This window comes from Trematomus bernacchii, unplaced genomic scaffold, assembly GCF_902827165.1.
Source record: "Trematomus bernacchii unplaced genomic scaffold, fTreBer1.1, whole genome shotgun sequence".
Lineage (NCBI taxonomy): Eukaryota > Metazoa > Chordata > Actinopteri > Perciformes > Nototheniidae > Trematomus > Trematomus bernacchii.
This window is the reverse complement of record NW_022987714.1, coordinates 520012-538583: the sequence shown is the minus strand read 5'-3', so window position 1 is coordinate 538583 and position 18572 is coordinate 520012. Positions and strand designations below refer to the sequence as shown.

The 18572-nt window shown below is 42.5% G+C and overlaps 1 protein-coding gene across 2 annotated transcripts; it reads right to left on the bottom strand.

Annotated features, from left to right (window-relative positions):
- Positions 1 to 552: 552 nt before the first annotated feature.
- Positions 553 to 17950, bottom strand: LOC117491413 (centrosomal protein of 152 kDa-like). 2 transcript variants are annotated; one of them, XM_034141375.1, is made up of 28 exons: positions 17607 to 17950; positions 16800 to 16913; positions 15097 to 15206; positions 14796 to 14841; positions 14399 to 14710; positions 13948 to 14095; positions 13644 to 13784; positions 12999 to 13138; positions 12582 to 12782; positions 12348 to 12495; positions 12160 to 12251; positions 11876 to 12039; positions 11542 to 11743; positions 9045 to 9149; positions 8825 to 8955; positions 8601 to 8729; positions 8401 to 8515; positions 7985 to 8170; positions 7638 to 7895; positions 6999 to 7130; positions 6296 to 6901; positions 5772 to 5847; positions 5507 to 5674; positions 4202 to 4286; positions 3205 to 3284; positions 2819 to 2975; positions 2629 to 2732; positions 553 to 2509 (listed from the first exon to the last, which is right to left on the bottom strand). In XM_034141375.1, the coding sequence occupies exons 2-28, from the start codon at positions 16887 to 16889 to the stop codon at positions 1761 to 1763; spliced, it is 4875 nt and encodes a 1624-aa protein (XP_033997266.1). In that variant the 5' UTR covers positions 16890 to 16913; positions 17607 to 17950; the 3' UTR covers positions 553 to 1760. The 2 variants fall into 2 exon arrangements, with proteins under 2 accessions (XP_033997266.1, XP_033997267.1); XM_034141376.1 differs by having other exon boundaries at positions 14399 to 14677.
- Between the last annotated feature and the right edge of the window lie 622 nt (positions 17951 to 18572).

Here is an 18572-nt window from a genome sequence, read left to right as displayed (position 1 = left end):
GAAAAGTACACCAAAGTACTCCGGTGTGAACGCACCTTTTAACCTATGTTCTGTGACCCATTTGAAAACATTAGGTTTGTGTCGGGATGAAACAGGTCTGAAATAGTTGTGTTTTTGGTGAGGTTTGTAGTATCACCAATGTTAGGTCTGTGATACATTTGGTGTGTTGCACAAGTAACGCATGATTTCCCCTACATTGGGTATGACGGTGACATCATATCTCCTGCAGTCGTCCCAAAATTGAGATGCAGAGAACTTCCTCCTCAAAGCCACTGTGATGCCTGCACACAACAACAATACGAAACACAATCTGAAAGGATAAGATCGATTATATCTGAGGTTTTTCTGCTTAACATATCAATGAAAAGCCCAAACCAATAATACATGCATCTACAAACACATCCTTGTAGCCGAGCCTTTGAGGACTCCAGTGTTTTCTGAATCTATTCAGGTTTATATTTATATATATGTTTATATTATAATTGGTTTATATAAAATGCAACCCTTATTGCTGAAGAGGCTCGTCCCTCACGACAAATAATGTATTCTCTCTTAATTTGCAAGCATATGATAATATTTATTAAAACAAATTAAATACATTTATAAAAAAACAAACATTTATGATCTACGCACAGCATATCTCATTAACGTTATATAAAATATATGAAAATATAAAAACAGGCATAACGACGGAGGTGCAGAACACTTAATCTAGTTCTCTGTGGCAGTCTACAGTACAGGGTGCAGTGACCTGCCAGTATCAGTCTTCAAGGTATCACAAGTTAAATATTACAGTGTGGACAGCGTTTGACCTGTAATATTTTTCTAAAAATACACGTATACTTTATGAAAGGATCACTTCTAAGTGCCTCACTGACATTGCGAACAAACACCTGCAGCTTTAAAGCTACACTGAAATGTTCAACAGGCATATGAGAGATCTAATAAACAAATCACAAAACAAATATGTTGTTTTGTTTAAAGGAGTGTTACGCCTGTTCTGAGATTATCTGGACCAGGACATAGAAGTTGTTTCTTTGGAAACACTGGAACAATTTCTGCATTAAAGAAAAAGTTCCTTTTGGAACGCTAACTTGCTTTCTTGTCGAGAGGTAAATTAAGATTGAAACCACTATCATGTCTGTAAAGTTAGCTTAGCGTAGCACAAAAGCTGGGAACATGTGGAGAAAACTAGCCTGTGTCTCTCTGAACCTTATTTCTTGTGTAAATTATATTTAATTTGTTTACTATTTCTTGTTTGGTTAACTCACAGTATTACTGGAACTATATCATCACATAAGCCCCCATAACATTACAATTTGTTATTCTACTCAATTATATTCGACACTGTTTTGTAAACAAACATTCTGTTCTGGTGGGTTGTTTTTAGCGAACTTTGGAAATCCCAATTGGATTTGATTTTCCACCTCATTTCCAGTTTGTACGCTAAACTTAGGTTACTGGCTGCAGGTTTATATTTTGCGAACTCAAGACTGAGTGTCTGAGAGTATCAATCTCCATCAATGTCTCTTGCCAAGAAAGCAAATAAGCCAATTTCCTAAATGTCAAACTATTCTGTTAACAATGTTAAAGCAACACAAAGAAACACACTGCAAACATCCATGAAGGCAACGGTTCTACATCGAGTAAACTTTAAACACTTAATTAAAAAAAGGCACATTAATGTAAGTTTACTGAAATTGTTAGAACTCAGTTCAAAGTTTATCTGCCTACTTCACTTCATACCTGCCCTCACTTTGTCATTTCTGCTGGTAGAACGGACTGTCGAAGCCGCTGTCCTGCTGCCGTTGTCTCAGCTCAGAGAACTGAGGCCGGGGACGGCCCCCCCGCTGCTCCTCGCCCTCGGAGCCAGGCGTGGGCTCCCGGTGTGTGCTGAGCTTTGCATGCTGAACGCTCAAAGTCTGGGTGTGAGGTGTCTTTTTGGCAATTTCATTATAGACAGTCAGGTCAGAAACGTTCGGGGTGAGTCTACCAAACTCTCCCAGGTGACAGGCTGACGCAGCAGAGACAGAAAAAGGCTTCACCTGCTCCACTTTCCTCCCTGAGTAAGAGAGTGTGGAGGCCTGGAAGCCTGCGTCCGAGTCACTGCTGCTCATGCTCCAGTCCGTCCTCCTCTCGTCTCTGACAGGAGCCTCCTGGATGAGGAGCGGGTGGCTCTGTCGCTCTGAGTCAAGGCGGTTGACTCCCTGCAGGCAGAGCTCTCTGTTTTTACTCCTCACAGACGCATCGACAAAATCCCCCTGGCATGAATTTGTCTGATGTGAAGGTTTGTAAGAGCGGAGATGTGCGTTACCAGCAGTCTTCAGTCTTGCATCTACTGCCGCTGCCTCCTTCTCAGTGGCAGGAAGGTCTTTGTGACTCGAAGGTTTCGTCCTCGGTGTGGCGACTTGTTTCTGCTCTGAAGTCTTTTCCCTGTGCGATCTCTCTGGCCTGATGTCAGGGAGCTCAGGGAGAGTCGACGGGTTCTTACTGAAACCTGCATTTCTACCTGTGAACACAGCCGTCAAACAACCAGTCAATACAAACCACATATTCCCAGCACATTGACAATTGAAAACCTAAAAGGAGACACCTTGAATCAAGCAGTTTCTACTCGACAGCACTCACTTTGTAAGCTGTAGTTCTTTGAAGATTTAATTCTGACAGGCGTCTCCAGTACTTTAGCCATGGCTGCCAGCTTGCTAGCAGCATTCATTATTTTCTTCTCAGCCCTGCAGAGGACAGGAAGATCAATACAATTAGCCGGAGGAGTCCTGAGGAAGCAAGCAAACAAGTTTAGGACATTACGGTCTCTTGCCCTGTATTCTTTCCCCCGTCCTCCAGTAACTCCTGCAGACAGGTCAGATAATAGCGCCGCATCCTCCTGGCCGTGTCCTGCCTCTCCCTCTGCACCTCCACGCGGATCATCTCTGCTGCTCGCTCTTGACTCTCCTGGAGGTAACGCAGCATGTCTCCTGCGGTAAAACACAGTTATGATCTGTCCTTTTCACTAGTTACATTTACATGAAAATAACTGATCAGATTCACAAGTGAAGACATAAATGAATATTATGGTACAGGACATCATAGTGTCTAGTTTAGTCTTCTTCCTCAGTCCCTCCAGGGCAGTTCTATATTGAAATCTGGTGTGCCTGAATACAGAATATTTTAAATGTGCACACAATAAACACATCCATTACCAACCTCTGATCTTTTCTACAGTCGTCACGTATTGCTGCTCCATCTCTTCTAGGCCTTGCGTATTTTGTTGGTGATCAGAACTCCTGCAAGCAAGAAAAAAACATATTCTTCCATGATTTAATCTAAATTAAATGTCAACCTGATCTTTGGTGTATTTTCAGCTATTTTCAGCTATTTGAAAGATTTCCCCCAAAAACAAAGACAAGAAACCCTAAAGACTTTGCTGCTTTCTAGCAATTTGCCCTTACTTTGAATAGTCCAAGGGTTAATTACTATTTGGGATGGGTCAAATGTCTGGAGGGACTTGATTTGACTATTACTGGAGTAAAAAGTCCAGCTTATGCTTGGCATCATTAAGATGACAGGTAATGTGAGATGCTTGGTCCAAAAATCTAAAACCTTGTGTTGGATGGAATGTTAATCCCAAATGCAAAATGCCTGAGCAAAAGCACTTAAAGGTGGGGTAGGTAATTTTGGAGAAACCAGCTCGAGTGCGTAGAATTTGAAAATACACAACCGGAGAAAATCTGCCACTTCCTTAGAGAGACCCTCCTCCAACACACACGAACGCGCACATGACCAATGAGGGCACGAGATAAGTTTGTGCACAGATGGAAGGCTGACAGGCAGGTAGGCCATCCAGTTACTTTAGCCGGGCCTGCTAAAATGATTGGTCGTGCTTTTTACAGTACTACGGCTTCCACAGATGACATTTTTTTATGGATTTTTTGTCAAAGCACTTCAGATATTCATTGCTATCGGGATGTTAAGAGCATTCCATGGAATATAACAAAAAGTGTATCTCGAGCCGGTTTCTCAAACTTACCTAACCCACCTTTAAGATAAGGGACAACATTTAATATAAAAAATATATACATTGGTTTAACTTTTAACTAACACGTCATATAACAACAGAACAAAACAATAAACTGGAGCAACTATATTTTATTTAGCTTCATTTGACTTGGAACTGAAGATAAGAAACAATAAAAACACTAACCCTGAGGATTCTTTGGCTCTCTTCACCTCCTCCAGCTGCTGCAGATGTTCCTCCTTCATGGTTTTCAAGCTGCTTTCATGCTCATCTGCAACACACAGACATATTGTATGTTGCAGGGCTCGAGCTTAAGGACCTCCCGTCGTCCCGGGGCCGAAAAAAATCGGGTCGGGGAGGATACAAATTAATTTTGGGACGAATTTGGGACGAGAGTTAAAATAAAAATACCCTGCTAACTCTACTACGAACGGCGATGAAAATGAAACTGACTGCACGTTTTGTGTAGCACACAGTTATTAAACCTCCTTGTCAACATAAACACACACAAAGCATTTAGCAACCCGCGAAATACACACAGTACGTATAGCTACAGCTGTCAGCCAGCCGTACAGCTGTGATGTAACTACCATTTTTTTACCCCGGAGCGGTGCGGAGAAACGAAACTTAACTTATGAAGCAGCTTTTGACGGCGCGCTATGCATGGGGCACCCGAGAGGGGGTTTCCAGACATGTCATTGCAGCTGAGATGAGAACTCTCCATCGCATGTAGTCCTTAGCAATATGCTGCGCCTCTCCCCATGTAGGGATGGGTACCGAGCCCCGGTATTAAACGGGCCCCGGGCCGGAATTATTAAAGACAGTGGTAGAGACATTTAAAACATATATGTCATATGTATTATTGCTACATGAACATTATGTTGCAGTTTTAGTTTCGCCAACTCCGTTTCTAATATGCAATAAGACTACAAAATGCGTCTATGATGTATTTTCGATCTTATTTTCGATCTTTCCAATCCAGACGAGAGAGCTCTCTCCTGTGTGCGAGGGGGCGGGGCAGTTTGTAAAGGTCTCCTGACTGTGTTACAGACTGTCATCCTGGTTAGTGGTTACTCTGGGTTCTGTCTTCAGGACAGAGTGTTGGATTTTGTTGTTAATCGGATGGGACTTGATTGGATTCAATATTAGAGCAACTTTCTCGCTTGTGTGTTTTTTTTAAATATATTTGGCCTTTGTTTATGTGTTTGACTGATTGACTCAAATAAAAAGGTTGATGAATTATCATCTAATGATTTGTATGATGTTTTATTTATGTTAAAGGTCACTTTGAATGATTTTAACTAATGATAATGTAGAAAAACAAATATTTTAAATTCGGGACGGTCCACATTAATTTCGGGACGGCTTAGATTGTATTTCGGGACGGTTCCGGGAGGATGGTGAAAAAAGTTAGTCGAGAGCCCTGGTATGTTGAGTTGAGTATATCCATTAGTTTGACATTTAAAGAGAGAAATGAAATGCCTTTAATACCTTTCAGATGCTGCATGGCAGAGTTGTGCTCCCGGACGCGGTGCTGCAGCTGACGACAGGCTTTCTCTAAGTGTCTCTGCAGCTCCTGGTTCTTCTTCTGCAGCTTTCCTAAAGTCTCAGCGCACTCCTTCCTGCAGCGGGCCGGCTCCTTCCTCTGGGACAAAGAGCCTGGAAACAGTGGAGAATATAAGCTTGCTGGTGGGCACTGTAGTGATCAAATAATGAATAGTGTATGTCATACGGACGATCAGAGGGCAATACATACTCTGCATTTGGTCTATTTCTCTCTCATGATGCTCCTGTGTTTCTTTTAACACAAGGCTCAGTCTCTCCTCACTTATCTGTAGGGGAATAAAGGAAAGTGCAACTCATAAGCAAAGTACCACATAGAGAAACAAAATAAAAACATAGCACATTCATAGAAATCATAACTTACTGCACTTTGAATTGCCTTCTGTTGAAAGGTGCTATATAAATGAACTTGCCTTGAGGATTTAAACAGGGCTGTGCATGACTTGATAAAGGAATAAAGTAACAGGCTGATTGTAATGTTTGTGATTTGCAAGCTCCCAAATACTTTACTAACACTATACTAACTACCAAAACATTCATTTCAGTGCAATTCTGCTGTTCATTTATTTCTTTGTCCTGCATTGTGTTCCAACAACCTACGCCCTCTGCAGACTCAGCAAATTGATCATTGAGCAGAGCAAGTCCTCTTAACCTAAATCATTAAACTGATAACATATGGTTTATCTTCAGATAACAGATATTTGCAAAAACACTCACTTTGGTCCATTGCTTCTTGGCTTGAGACACTGCTCTGTTGACTATGTCTCTGCAGGCGGTTTGGATGATGTGTGTGACTGTGAGCTCTGATGTGTCCCCGCTGCTCCTCCTGGGGTCTTCAGTGGGCTGCTGATTTGTTTTGGGATCCCTGAGAAGTTGTGCCTGGACCTCTGACAGAGCCATCTGAAGTTCTGTCATTAATTCATCTCTCGTCTGCTGCCTCTGGACCTGCTCCTCCTCTGCATGCCGACATTTCCACTCCTCCTCCCGGGCCCTCACAGTCTGCTGTAGCTTGGCCTCCGCCTGCAGGAGCAGCTCCTCTCTGTGCAGCGCCGCCTCCCCTCTGGCCTGCTGTACAGCCTGCTCCAGCTTTCTCTGGTACGCCTGCTCACTGCGGGCCAGGGTCACAGAGATCTCCTGTTGTTTGTCTCGGCTCCAGGCTGCTCGGGCTGCAGCCAGCTCAGCCTTCAGCAGCGCCGCATGCTCCCTCCTCCCCTGCTCCACCTGACTCTGCAGAGCTGCCACCTCCGTTTGTAGCTCCTCCAGTCTCTGCTCCTCCAGCTGGTTCTTGTGCTTCTTATTCCACTTCTCCTCTGCCTGGGAAACCTGGCCCATTTAAAATGAGGAATAACACATGATCAGAAAAGAAAAGCCATTTGACAGCATTGTCAGTTTTTACCTCAAAGACAGAAACGGTTCTTACCTGTTGTCCTGTGCGTTTCTCTTGTAGTACTTCCCATTTCTCCATTTCTGTTTGGAGAGCGGCTCGATATTCTGGTAATGACGTCAAATCTTCAATCCAGCGATTGTAGGCCCTGGTTACTGCACCTTCAACCTGAAACACCACCCGTAAGTGTTAATCCCTGATGAAGGCAAGATATCTCAAAACATTTGGGGAATACAGCATTGTGTTTTATTTAATTTGATAACTATTTAGTTTGCTTATTTCATCATCACCATCATCATTTTATTTAACAGGGACAGTGCACATTAATCTACATTTCTGTAAATGTGACAGAGTTAGCCAAGAGGCTATTTTTCATCTGTAGTCCCTGGACAGATTTTGTAAGTCACCCTAAGGACACATTTCATTTCAAACAAGTAAGTACAATCAAATAAAAACATGCAACATACAGTACTGGAAATCTTAATAAATCATAATCCTCATCATAGATAGTGGGATGAATCAGCTAAATCACATAGTTCAGAAATCCAACAAAGAGTAAACAAGAGCTAGCAAGTCTTGCTGCATTGGATTGATTCCAATTGTTCCCACACATTCTAAATGTACAGTAAAGCTATGCGGCTGACTAGCACACATATTGTTAAAGAGCTCACTGACCTGGTTGGCCATGTCGTCCAGATGTTTCTCGTGCAGCTCTCTCTGGGCTTGTTTCCTGGCTTCCTCCACAGCTTTGCGATTGCCTCTCTCAGCCTCCAGGAGCAGCTGCTGTCTCTGGGCACTGAGCCTGGAGTCCAGCTCCTCTGCAGTGATTCTCACACCGCTGGCCTCCGTCTCTGCCTGACAGGAAGCCTCAGCCGTCTCCTTATGTTCCTCTCTCCTAGCCTCCTCCAGCCTCTCCACCCAGGCCTTCTCCATCTGCACAGTAGCAGTAAAAACTTCAATTTCTGACGCAAATTCACTTAAAAGGGAGTTGAGTGCTGAACAGTCATTACAGGAAATCCTACCTTGTGCAGTTCCTCCTCCCAGGCAGCCTTGGCTAAGGCAACTTGAGAGTCCACTTGCTCCTGGATCTCCGTCTCCTTTTCTTTGGACCAGAGAGCTTTGAGCTGTTTTATCGAGGCCTCATGCTGAGCCTCAAGCTCGGCCCTCAGCTTCTCCACAGCTGGGCCACTCGTTTCTCGCATCTTGAGCTATGAACGAGAACCAAATCAAATATTACTCTCAGTACAGGGGTCATCTGTGTTGGAAACAGACATCAGCAACAAATTGCAAGTAGCAATACATTAAACGATTTGGCAATAATAGTAACAATTTTGTGTACCAGCTGACTCAATGTTACAATGTTGATCAACACAAAAACAAACCAATTAAGTGTAGGAACCAACTGCTTCTGATAAACACATTTTAGGATTTGACATACCTCATTTTCTCTGATCAAAGCCTCCTCTTTCTCCAGCATGTCCTTCTCCTTGCAGACAGATATGTAACACTCTTGCACGGCCAACATCTTGTCATTGGCCTCAGACAGCTGTGTCCTGTGAACGAGTGATCAGTACTGTAAATCACTTTCAAGGGTTTTCAGATACCATTATATAACCACTGTTGAGTGAGAGGACTCACTGTAGCTGTTGGAGCTGCTGCTGGTGCTGAGCCGCCAGCTGCTCCACCTGAGCGTCATGTTCCAGCAGGAGCTCGGTTCTGACCCGGTCCACCACGTCGTCCCTGTACTGCTGATGAACACGCTCATCTCTGCAGGAAGACACATAGAAACATGTACATTTATATTAATGATCATTCATATTAAAACATTGCATATTATCTTATACCCTTCCTCGGTGCCTGACCTCTGAGCAGCCTCCTGCTTCTCCTGGTCCAGCTCCTGGATCATCTCCCTCATCTTGGTGCAAAGCTCCAAGTTGGCCGTCCTCACCTTCTCCTCACTCTGTTTCAGCTCCGTATTCTTCATTTCTAACACCTAGAGGTTTGATAGAACACGGTCAGACTTCCGTCAAATAATTAACTAAATATATACAATTATTATTATGTTTAAAAACAACAACTGACCTCCACTTGTTGCTTCAGGTGTAGTTTGTCTTCCTGTAGTCTCACAAACTCTTTCTGAGACTCTCCTGTTAGGTCTAGATGTTTCATCTGACTGTTCTCTCTGACCTGGGAACACAGATGCAGTTTTTGGTGAGTCTTCTTTTGCATTGGAGCCACGTAATCTCATAACTTTTATTTTTGCATTGTCTAATGGTTGTACCATACAATGTTTGAACTGTAACTTTCACGTAATTGGTTTCTTTTTATGCCGAAACAACAAGAAGAGGAAAATAATGTTATATCTTACACAGGCTCTGCCCTCTACTGGACTCTATGGGTACTACCTCTCAACCATACCATGCAAGCATTCACCTACTGAGATATCTATAAACGTAGCCGGCCCCCGGGGCGGGCCTACCTGAATGCGCGCGCAAGCTCACCGTATAAAAAAAGCGGCCTCACCTCCTGACTGCCATCCTTTTCTCTTCAGCGAGCAGGATAACAACTGACGCGTAAACGGAGAAAAGAAAGAAAGAATTTGAATCAAGATGGATTCACCACTCCTTGAGCCCCGGCCCTGTCCTGTCCTTCATGCCCTGGCTTAATCGCGGGTGCTGATACCCACCGCCTCTGCTTTGAGTGTCTGGGGCCTGACCACGCCGCGGACGGCCTGACCCAGTCTCCGGCCTGCAATGCCTGCCCCCACGGCTCAGCCGCCGGCATCGTCTGGAGCATTTTCAGGCATATTATGTCTCGCCGGAGGAGGCGGAGGACCAGGATCTCGAGGTGGTGGAAATGGAGGAACAGGATGTCGCGGGAGAGGTGCCATTCGTGTTCGCCATTCCGGCGGGTCGGGCGGCCCTGTTCGTCGAGGAGGAAGACGACGAGGACGCCTCGTTGTCTGGTGCTTCCGGGTCCGGTGTCCAGGAGGGTCCGCCACACAGGTCTGCGCGTCAAGACTTCCCTGCGGTGATTACCATGACCAGAGCGTGTAGGCGTACCGCTCCCCCCGCCACTGCCACCGTACAGGCCACTGTAAGCCGCCTTCGTCAGGGGTTCTACGGCCCGGTGCGTCCGGCGCAGGCGGGGGGAGTCTTTCTCACTATTTTTCATGCACACTCTTCACGAGGTAAGCGTGTCTAAGTGTGCTCTACCAGCAAAGTAAACTGCGGCCCCGTCTTCTCCACGGTCACAACCGGAGGAGAAGGAGTTGCGGTGCAGTGGCTGTTAACCAAAAGCCGGTCAGGGGCAGTGTGATGGGCCGATGTTGTTGGACGACAGCGCGTTTATGCATCAGGGCTCCGCCCACTGTACCCATAGAGTCCAGTAGAGGGCGGAGCCTGTGTAAGATATAACGACGGGTTACGTATTGTAACCCTAGTTATATAAGCACAGGCGGAGCCCTCTACTCTGGGCCCTGTCTGTCCTATGCCGCTCGCTGAAGAGGGTGTAGGATGGCAGTCAGGAGGCGAGGCCGCCTTTTATACAGTGAGCTTGCGCACGCATTCAGGTAGGCCCGCCCCGGGGACCGGCTACGTTTAGACAGGGTTCATACACTTTTTCACCAATGATTTTCATTGACTTTTCCATGACCTTTACCTAATTTTCCATGACCAAAAAAATTACTCTTTCTCAGCGGTACCACTGAAAATGGTTTATTTTAACATGGAACAAGAAAATAAGGTCTGCATATGAAACATGTTGTGCCTATCTAAAACAAATGAAATAGTTGGCTTACTAGCTTCTATACGCTAAAGCAACTCAAATCTCTCACCAGCAAAATGCCATTTTACGTTTCATTACTATACGATACAGTATTTATTATCATTATAGTATTACTATTTCGGCGATTAGCTAAAATATAAATTATATTTGATGCAACTTTAGTTAAATTTCCATGACTTTTCGAAAACTTTGGGAAAAATATTGTTTTCCATAACTTTTCCAGGGCCTGGAATTTGCATTTTGAATTTCCATGACTTTCCCAGGTTTTTAATGACCGTAAGAACCCTGTATAGCTATCTCAGTAGGTGAATGATTGCATAGTATGGTTGAAAGGTAGTACCCATAGAGTCCAGTAGACGGCTCCGCCTGTGCTTATATAACTAGGGTTACAATACGTAACCCCTCGTTATGCTTCCAGGTCTAAATTAATGGCTGCAAGGAGAATTGATAGTGTGGCAAAAAATGTATAATGATTAATAATGAAAATACAAATAAAAACCTTTAGGTAAAAACAGATCTTTCCGTCCACTTAATGTTGCCGATTTGTCTTTTATGAGGTCAGTATGGTAAATTGCAACATACTGTATGTTATCGCAAGTATCTTATTGTCACTTAAGTATCGTGATAATTTGTATTATTATATTTTTCACTTCTGTTTTAATCAGAAAGAAATACAATTACCCTTTCTACCTAAATCTAACTAATGGCTATCAGTGTATACCAGGCTTTACAGTTTGAAATGGCCTTTCTCAGCAATGCATCATTAAGTCTCTGGTCAAGAAGAAGGCCTCACCGAAGAGCAGAGTTTGGCTTCCTCTAGCTGGTTCTGCAGCTCGCCCACTCGGTCCTGACAGAGGTGTAGCTCCTCCTGCAGCTGACTGATCTTCTGCCGCTTCCCCTTCAGGCTCCCCAGGCAGCGCTGCATCTCCCCCCGCAGCAGCCGCACAGCTTCATCTTTGGGCAGCTTGGAGTCCGACAGGTGAGCCAGGGCGGTGCTGAACAAACAAAATGGGTAGATTTAGATTGATAGGAGAGGTGATATATACTAGCACTCATTAGAAAAAAGACAAAATGACACAAAGACATTATAATGATGTCAGTGATTTGGCTTTATTATCATGGTGTACCTGTGAAGCAAGCCATTCTTCCTGTTTGCTTTCTTTAGTCCTAAATCTACACAGGAGTCAGACAGCTGGTTGTCCCAGTTGCTGCTCTGCTCTAACGCAATAACACCGTGCTTCACAGCAGATTCATAAATCATGATCTGCTCCTTTAACTCCGCCAGATCCTCCTGTAGGATAAAAATAAAATAAGAAAAGTTTTAATCAACTTAGTTCAAGCACAGCATCATTTCAGTAATCCTTTTTCTGATGGTGGTTCCATTCAGGTGCAGAAAATAGTGAGGGCAAACCTGGAGGACTGTGTTCATGTTTTCACTCAGCGCTTTGGTTGATTGAGCCTGTTGTAGTTTGATTTGTATCCGACTCATCTCCTGCACTGAGCCTAAAGAAATAGAACCACAACAAAGAGGAAACAATGATTTGCAAATAAGAAAACAGAAGATGCTCTTTCGAGTACATGCAGTCCAGATTCTATCACCTGTCTGCAGCAGCTTGGCACATTGTTGCTGACTCTCCTCCAGACGCTGAGTCAGCGCGTTGACCACTCTGGCTCTCTCCAGCTGCTCCTCTTCTCTCTGGCGCTCCAGCTGCTTCACATGCTCCCGTAACCTCTGATCAACATCAATCTGGAATCAACAACACAAGAAAACAGGTGTTGACTATGTCTGCAGGCCACTTGGACTAAATCTCCTGTGACAGCAGCAGTAGAGACCTGTTCGTTCAGAACCTGAGCGGTAGACTCTAGTTTCTGCTGTAGTGTCAGCAGCGCTGCCTCGTGCTGCTCCTTCATGACGGTGAGGTCTCTGTCGTGCTGCTGCCGCGTCTTGGACAAAGTGTCAGAGCGACAAAGCTCCAACATCTGCTGCTTCATGCTGTCCAACGCAGCCTCTGCTACTCTCTGCTTCCTCGTGTTCTGCAGACAAAATGAAGCTACTGTATACCAAATCCATTTCAGTCATAGGGTTAAAATGAAGATAATACAACTTTTTTCATGTTTCAGAAAACGACACTAGCAGCAAATTGGATTTTTTTTTCTTTCATCCTTAATAGAAGATCACCTGGTGCTTTGTATTTAGCTTTAAACATTTAAGACGATGAAAATGGGAAAACAGTGGTGCTCAGAACGTACCTCCTGGTCTCTCTCAGTGAGGACCTTTACTTGCTGCTCCATTGCCCTAAATGTATTCAGCATTTGAACCTCTCTCTCCTTGGCCTCTTCAACCAGTTGACCCGATTCCGTCAGGCTTACTGCTAGGCCATCCTTTTCATCTATTGATGATAAAAAAAAAAAAAAAAAATCATGTTTCCACAAGAAGCACATCCAGCTAGAGCTCAAAACACAGACTGTGTCTGTGGATACTGCCAACCCTCCTAACAGCCACAAGAGGGCAAATATAATATGCAAGTGCGAATAAATCCTATTGTATTTACCTTTTTTAATCAAGTTCATATATTGGTAGATAACCAGCCACTGTTTTTAAACTTGGATTTAAAAAACATCTAATTTGGAAAGTGTCAAACACAATGGTCAAAAATAGAAAAAAAAACAATTCTTTCAAAGTGAAAGTCCCTCATTATCCTACAGGCAGCTTAGAGTGATAAGTATTTATTCACAGTTGAAGTGATTTGTTTAATTTCCAAAATAATACATGTAAGAAATTGGAACAACATATAATAACTTTCAACAACATTATATTTAAATGACATGATGTTACATGGGCAATGTACAGTAGTAAAGTGAAACATTTTGCATCCTCCATTGTGTGAAACATACCTTTGGCAATTGCAAACTGATGCTCGATATATCTCATGTTACGCCTTGAATCCTCCAGTTTTCGCTCCAAGTCCTCAATTTGCCTCTGCTGAGCTTTGTTCAAAATCTGCACCTGGGCAAGCTGCTCCCTATCAGCAGTTTCTGAAACACAGCACAACATTTATGTTTACACATCACTCTCTTACCCTCAATTAAAGCACAGTAATGATTGTTCAGCAATGGCATGAGAGGTTGTAGCCATGTAGGCATGTCAGAGTAGGTTGTACATAAGTAAGAGCAACTAAAACACGCCTGTGAGACTCACGCTGGGCAGAGTCGAGGAATTCTCTTTGCAGATGTTCAAATTGACCTTCTTGGTGGACGGCCTGTGTGTTGAACATCTTTGGCTGATGAGCAGGATGGTGAGGATTGTAGCTGGCCGTGTGATGATCCACTCTGTCCAACGCCCCCGACTTTAAATTCAGAATATCAAAAAAGAAGAATGCAGTATGTTTGAAATAAAAAGTATTACCCATTTGATAACTCAAAAATAAACCAATTCAAGGATATACTACTTTCTGTTTTTCCAACACATAATGAAATTGTAAAGCATGTCAACGACTGTTGGACTTACGGGTATTAAGATGTTCATTTTAAATGATTAGAATGAAAGTGTATGTATATGTCATACACAATTAAATTACATTTTAAAACCAGATGTATGAAATAATATTAAAAAAACATCTGCAATAACAAAATAAAACAAACATACTCACAGGAAAATGGTTAATGCCGTTGTGAACTCCGTAATGTTGATCGTCCCTCCGTCCCGCCTCTCCATTAAACACCACAGGGTTATTAGTGCCTGGAGGATATGGTTTGGACTCATACTCATCTGCAGAGAAATCATTGGTAGATTTCTCGGTGCCGATGCTGGTGTACGTATAATCCCCCTGGGTGAACTGATGGTCTTGGTTCCAGGTTTGAGGTTGAGGCTGAGTTTGAGGGTGATGTCCATTGATCTGAACCGCTCCATCCTGATAGTTGTACTCGTCCTGGGAGCGTTGATCACAGTCAGGTTCACAGTTCTTCAGAGAGACAGTGACAGTAAGAGTGAGGTTTTCAGCTTCACAAGATAACATATCTATGGGTGAAACAGAAATAACAACCTACCTGTTCATGAGAAGTTGGCCTTTGTTGGGTCCAAGTGGACTGTGGACTGAGAGGATGAAGGCAAAGTAAGCATATTTATACACTCAACAAATGTAAGTATGTTGATAGTTTCGGACCACAGCCAGAGTATGGTTGCAACAAATTAATATTTTCATTCTTAAGTTATTAGCTAATTATTTTCTTTGATTAATTGTATTGAAAAAATGTCGTGTGTGTGTGTGTGTGTGTGTGTGTGTGTGTGTGTGTGTGTGTGTGTGTGTGTGTGTGTGTGTGTGTGTGTGTGTGTGTGTGTGTGTGTTACCTGTTGCCAGTGTTTTTATTGGTGCAGGTAGTGTACTCCAGCTCTGGGGAGGAGGAGTCAATGCTGTCCTCCAGCATGTCATCGGGCAGGTCGGTGAGCAATTTGTGCAGCTGCAGAAAAATAGCACATGGAAATGAGTCCCCGAGGTTGCTCAGCAACTGAGTTATAAAGTAATGCAAATAGAAAAAAAATCAGCACAGAAAATAAATCACTGACAGCCTGAGAGACAGAAGGTGCCAGAGAAAACATCAACCAAAAAATGTGTTTGTCTTAACTGGAATAAGGCTGAATGTTGGCGCTGAAAACACAGTGTGCAGTTTTTACAGTTCACAGTAATTTAGTTATTCCATGTGTTGTTTTTAATCAGGTATTGTTTATGGAATTTATCAAGGAAAAGTCTCAAATATTATCTGGTTTAAATGTGGTACTTTTAGATAAATCAGTTATAAAAAGGTAATGGTTAGTTACAGCGTTGTTAGTTGAACTGTTTCTATTACATTTGCTAATTATTCTTTTGGTTCATACAATCAAAAATTGAGATACAAAACACCGACAACGAATTTTAGTAAAACATCTTAGCTCTTAATAACACAAAAACAACAGGTTAGATCCACCTCTGCGTCAGCACCAACTGACCAGGCTTGCTTTTTATAACAGGCCATGTGTTAGCAGAGCCAGCTGAACTTACTTCTAACAATGACTGCTGAATAGTCCTCAAATCCTCCACTGTGTCCACAACCAAAGGACCCATATTGTCCCGCTTGGAAATTTAACAAAGATTGAGGAGCTAAGCCGCAAAACCTCCTCGCCTAATCGTTCTGAAGAGAAGACGTTCTGTGTGAAATATCCAAAACGGGCCTGGCATGTTGTTTGGCCCGCTGCGGTATTGCTGGGTTTTGCTCCCAAAGGACTCCATTGTTTAGACAAAACATATAGCAAGGTTAACTGGAGCATGAAACATTCCAATTACTGGTGGCAAACCTTTTCCACTTGATCAAGTTCTGTATAGGAAATAGGCTATCCCAAAAAAAGAAATCCATTTGAAAACGTTTTTTTAAAGTCCCATTCTTCTGATTACTGAAGCGCACAAGTAAGACATTTGTCTTTCTTAAGTAACTCAAGTACAAATAAAGCCATGCACAGAAACAAAGTAACCTAAATAGAGAGAAAGCAGGGAATCCACAGGGCAGAGCTAGTTTCTGTGTGACACACCTGGAAGGAGCCAATAATAGCTCAGGTTCATGGTGCAACAGATTGTAGGCGTGAGTACTAAGACAACATGCCTGTCTAGCTGGGAAGCTGCGGTGCTTGTGAAATTCTGATTCAAGTGCATGAACTCAGAAGAACAACAAATAAGGACCTGACAAATGCAATGCTCAACAAAGGAGCACAACTATATTTTAAATATATCAACAAGGAGAGGAACATAATATCACAGAGACAGGTCATGCCTAACACACTGCCTATACCACATGTGATTGTATTTTATAATACAAGCATGCCCTGGATATCTCCTGTCGTCTGATGTGCTTGATAAATACTTTTTTGACTTAACCAGCACGAGCTCAATAAATCACACTAAGTTAACAGTAACAAAAACACAGCGGCAAGTGACACCAAAATATCCAACAACTTGGCACATACACAACTGTAAAACAAACGTTATCCCAACAACTTTAAAACGCTGTAGCTTTGAATCCTACCTCTTGCTCTCTTGCATAGTCCTCCTGGTCATACTCTTCTTCTTCATCATGCTGGGTTTGCAGGGCAGCACTGTCAAACTCAATAGACATGATGCAAAGTCTGCAGAGGGTTCCCTGGGAGAAGAGCAGAGGTGGAAGAAGTACTCAGAACTTGTGCTTGAGTAAAAGTACCAGAGTGTAGGAATACTCTGTTACAAGTAAAAGTCCTGCAATCAAAATGTTACTCACGTAAAAGTACAAAAGCATTAGCATCGAATTATACTTAAAGTTCCAAAAGTAGAAGTACTAATTTTGCAGATTGGCCTTTCAGAATAATATATACACTATTATATGTTTTGATTATAATTATTGATGCATTAAAGTGTTATCAAAGCTAGTAACGGTGAAGCTAGTTGTAATGACTTTGTATGTTACAGGGTAGCTTGTGAATGTTACTCCAGGTGTAACGCAAGTCTTATTTAAGTATTGATTATATTTCACATCGTTGATCCAAATCTGCAAAGCAACTAAAGCTATTGAATAAATGTATTGGAGTAAAAGTACACTCTTTACCTCTGAATTGTAGTATCAAAACATTGAAATACTAAAGTAAAGTACAAGTCCCTCAAAATTATACTTAAGTACAGTACTTGAGTAAATCTACTTAGTTACTTTACATCACTGGAAAAGAGGTAAAGAAAACTCAAAGAGGGAAACCACTAACAGCCAGGGAGAATATTAGTAAAGGTTAGTGTTACCGATAAAGGATGGTTAAATAGGCTATCATGTAAAGTAAACGTAAGTTATTAACACATCGCATCCACTTACCTGTTGGTATAAATGGGACAGCAGTCTCCTTTGATGAGTCGCTTATCCTCTTATTTCAGGGACGTTTTTAGCTAACCGCTAGCCACATTACTGTTTACCTACATTACAAAGCAGCGACGCTAACTTTAGCTAACTAACTTGCGTTCATATTAGCTTGCCTTAGAAAACAACGAGCCCGATAAACACCTAAAACCGAACTGACCATGCTTTGGAAAACTTACGCAGAACACGTTTGAGTAAATACGTGTAATCGTATGTCAATAAAAAAAGTTTAGCATCCGTTTTGTGGTGAATCTGTATGAGCACTATGTTGTTGGGGTTACTTTAAACTAGCTGTTGGCTAACTCCGGTTAGCCGGTCGGACGTCCTCTTTTAGAGACTCGCCCACTTTGAAAACTCCCGCGCACTAGCAGCGCCAAACCACTGGGTCCTAAAGGCAGAACACAGAGATTATATTTATACACATACATGCATTATAACACCGACATACGTATACTAGTTTAATTTCCATTGTCGATAGAACAACTTGCAGGATATAAACTATTACATAATCATTATTGTTGCTGCTTCGAACTGCTTCGGAATTGAGACGCTATCCAGGACTCCATGGCAACAGCGCGTCTAGGTTTATGGGAAGTGTAGTCACCTTGATCCTTAATAACAAAGCTGGAAACTCATATTAGCAGCTGTTACTATGTGATGATAATAACGCTGAAAATGGGATCTATGATTACATTTTACATTTAGAATTACAGTGCACATAATCCATAATGTTAATCCTTAATCAAAGATATTGCTTTGGTTTTCGTCTAAGTGAAAGGATGTAGATGCTGTTGTATAGAACTCTTTTCATGGAAACAATATCGTTTTTTAACATTGTATTCCCATCTTTTTGTAAAACAGTGACTTAAATATTGAAATTATTTTGTGTTTTTATTTGCCAACCTATAAGGACGGTGCAAGTTT

Excerpts from the sequence above, each read along its gene's own strand:
- LOC117491413 (XM_034141375.1), bottom strand. The coding sequence starts at position 16,889 with ATGTCTATTGAGTTTGACAGTGCTGCCCTGCAAACCCAGCATGATGAA. Across the intron at positions 15,207-16,799 it reads ACTATGCAAGAGAGCAAGAG|CTGCACAAATTGCTCACCGA; the intron begins GTAGGATTCAAA and ends ATTTTTCTGCAG. Across the intron at positions 8,516-8,600 it reads CAGCAGCTCCAACAGCTACA|GACACAGCTGTCTGAGGCCA; the intron begins GTGAGTCCTCTC and ends ACTCGTTCACAG.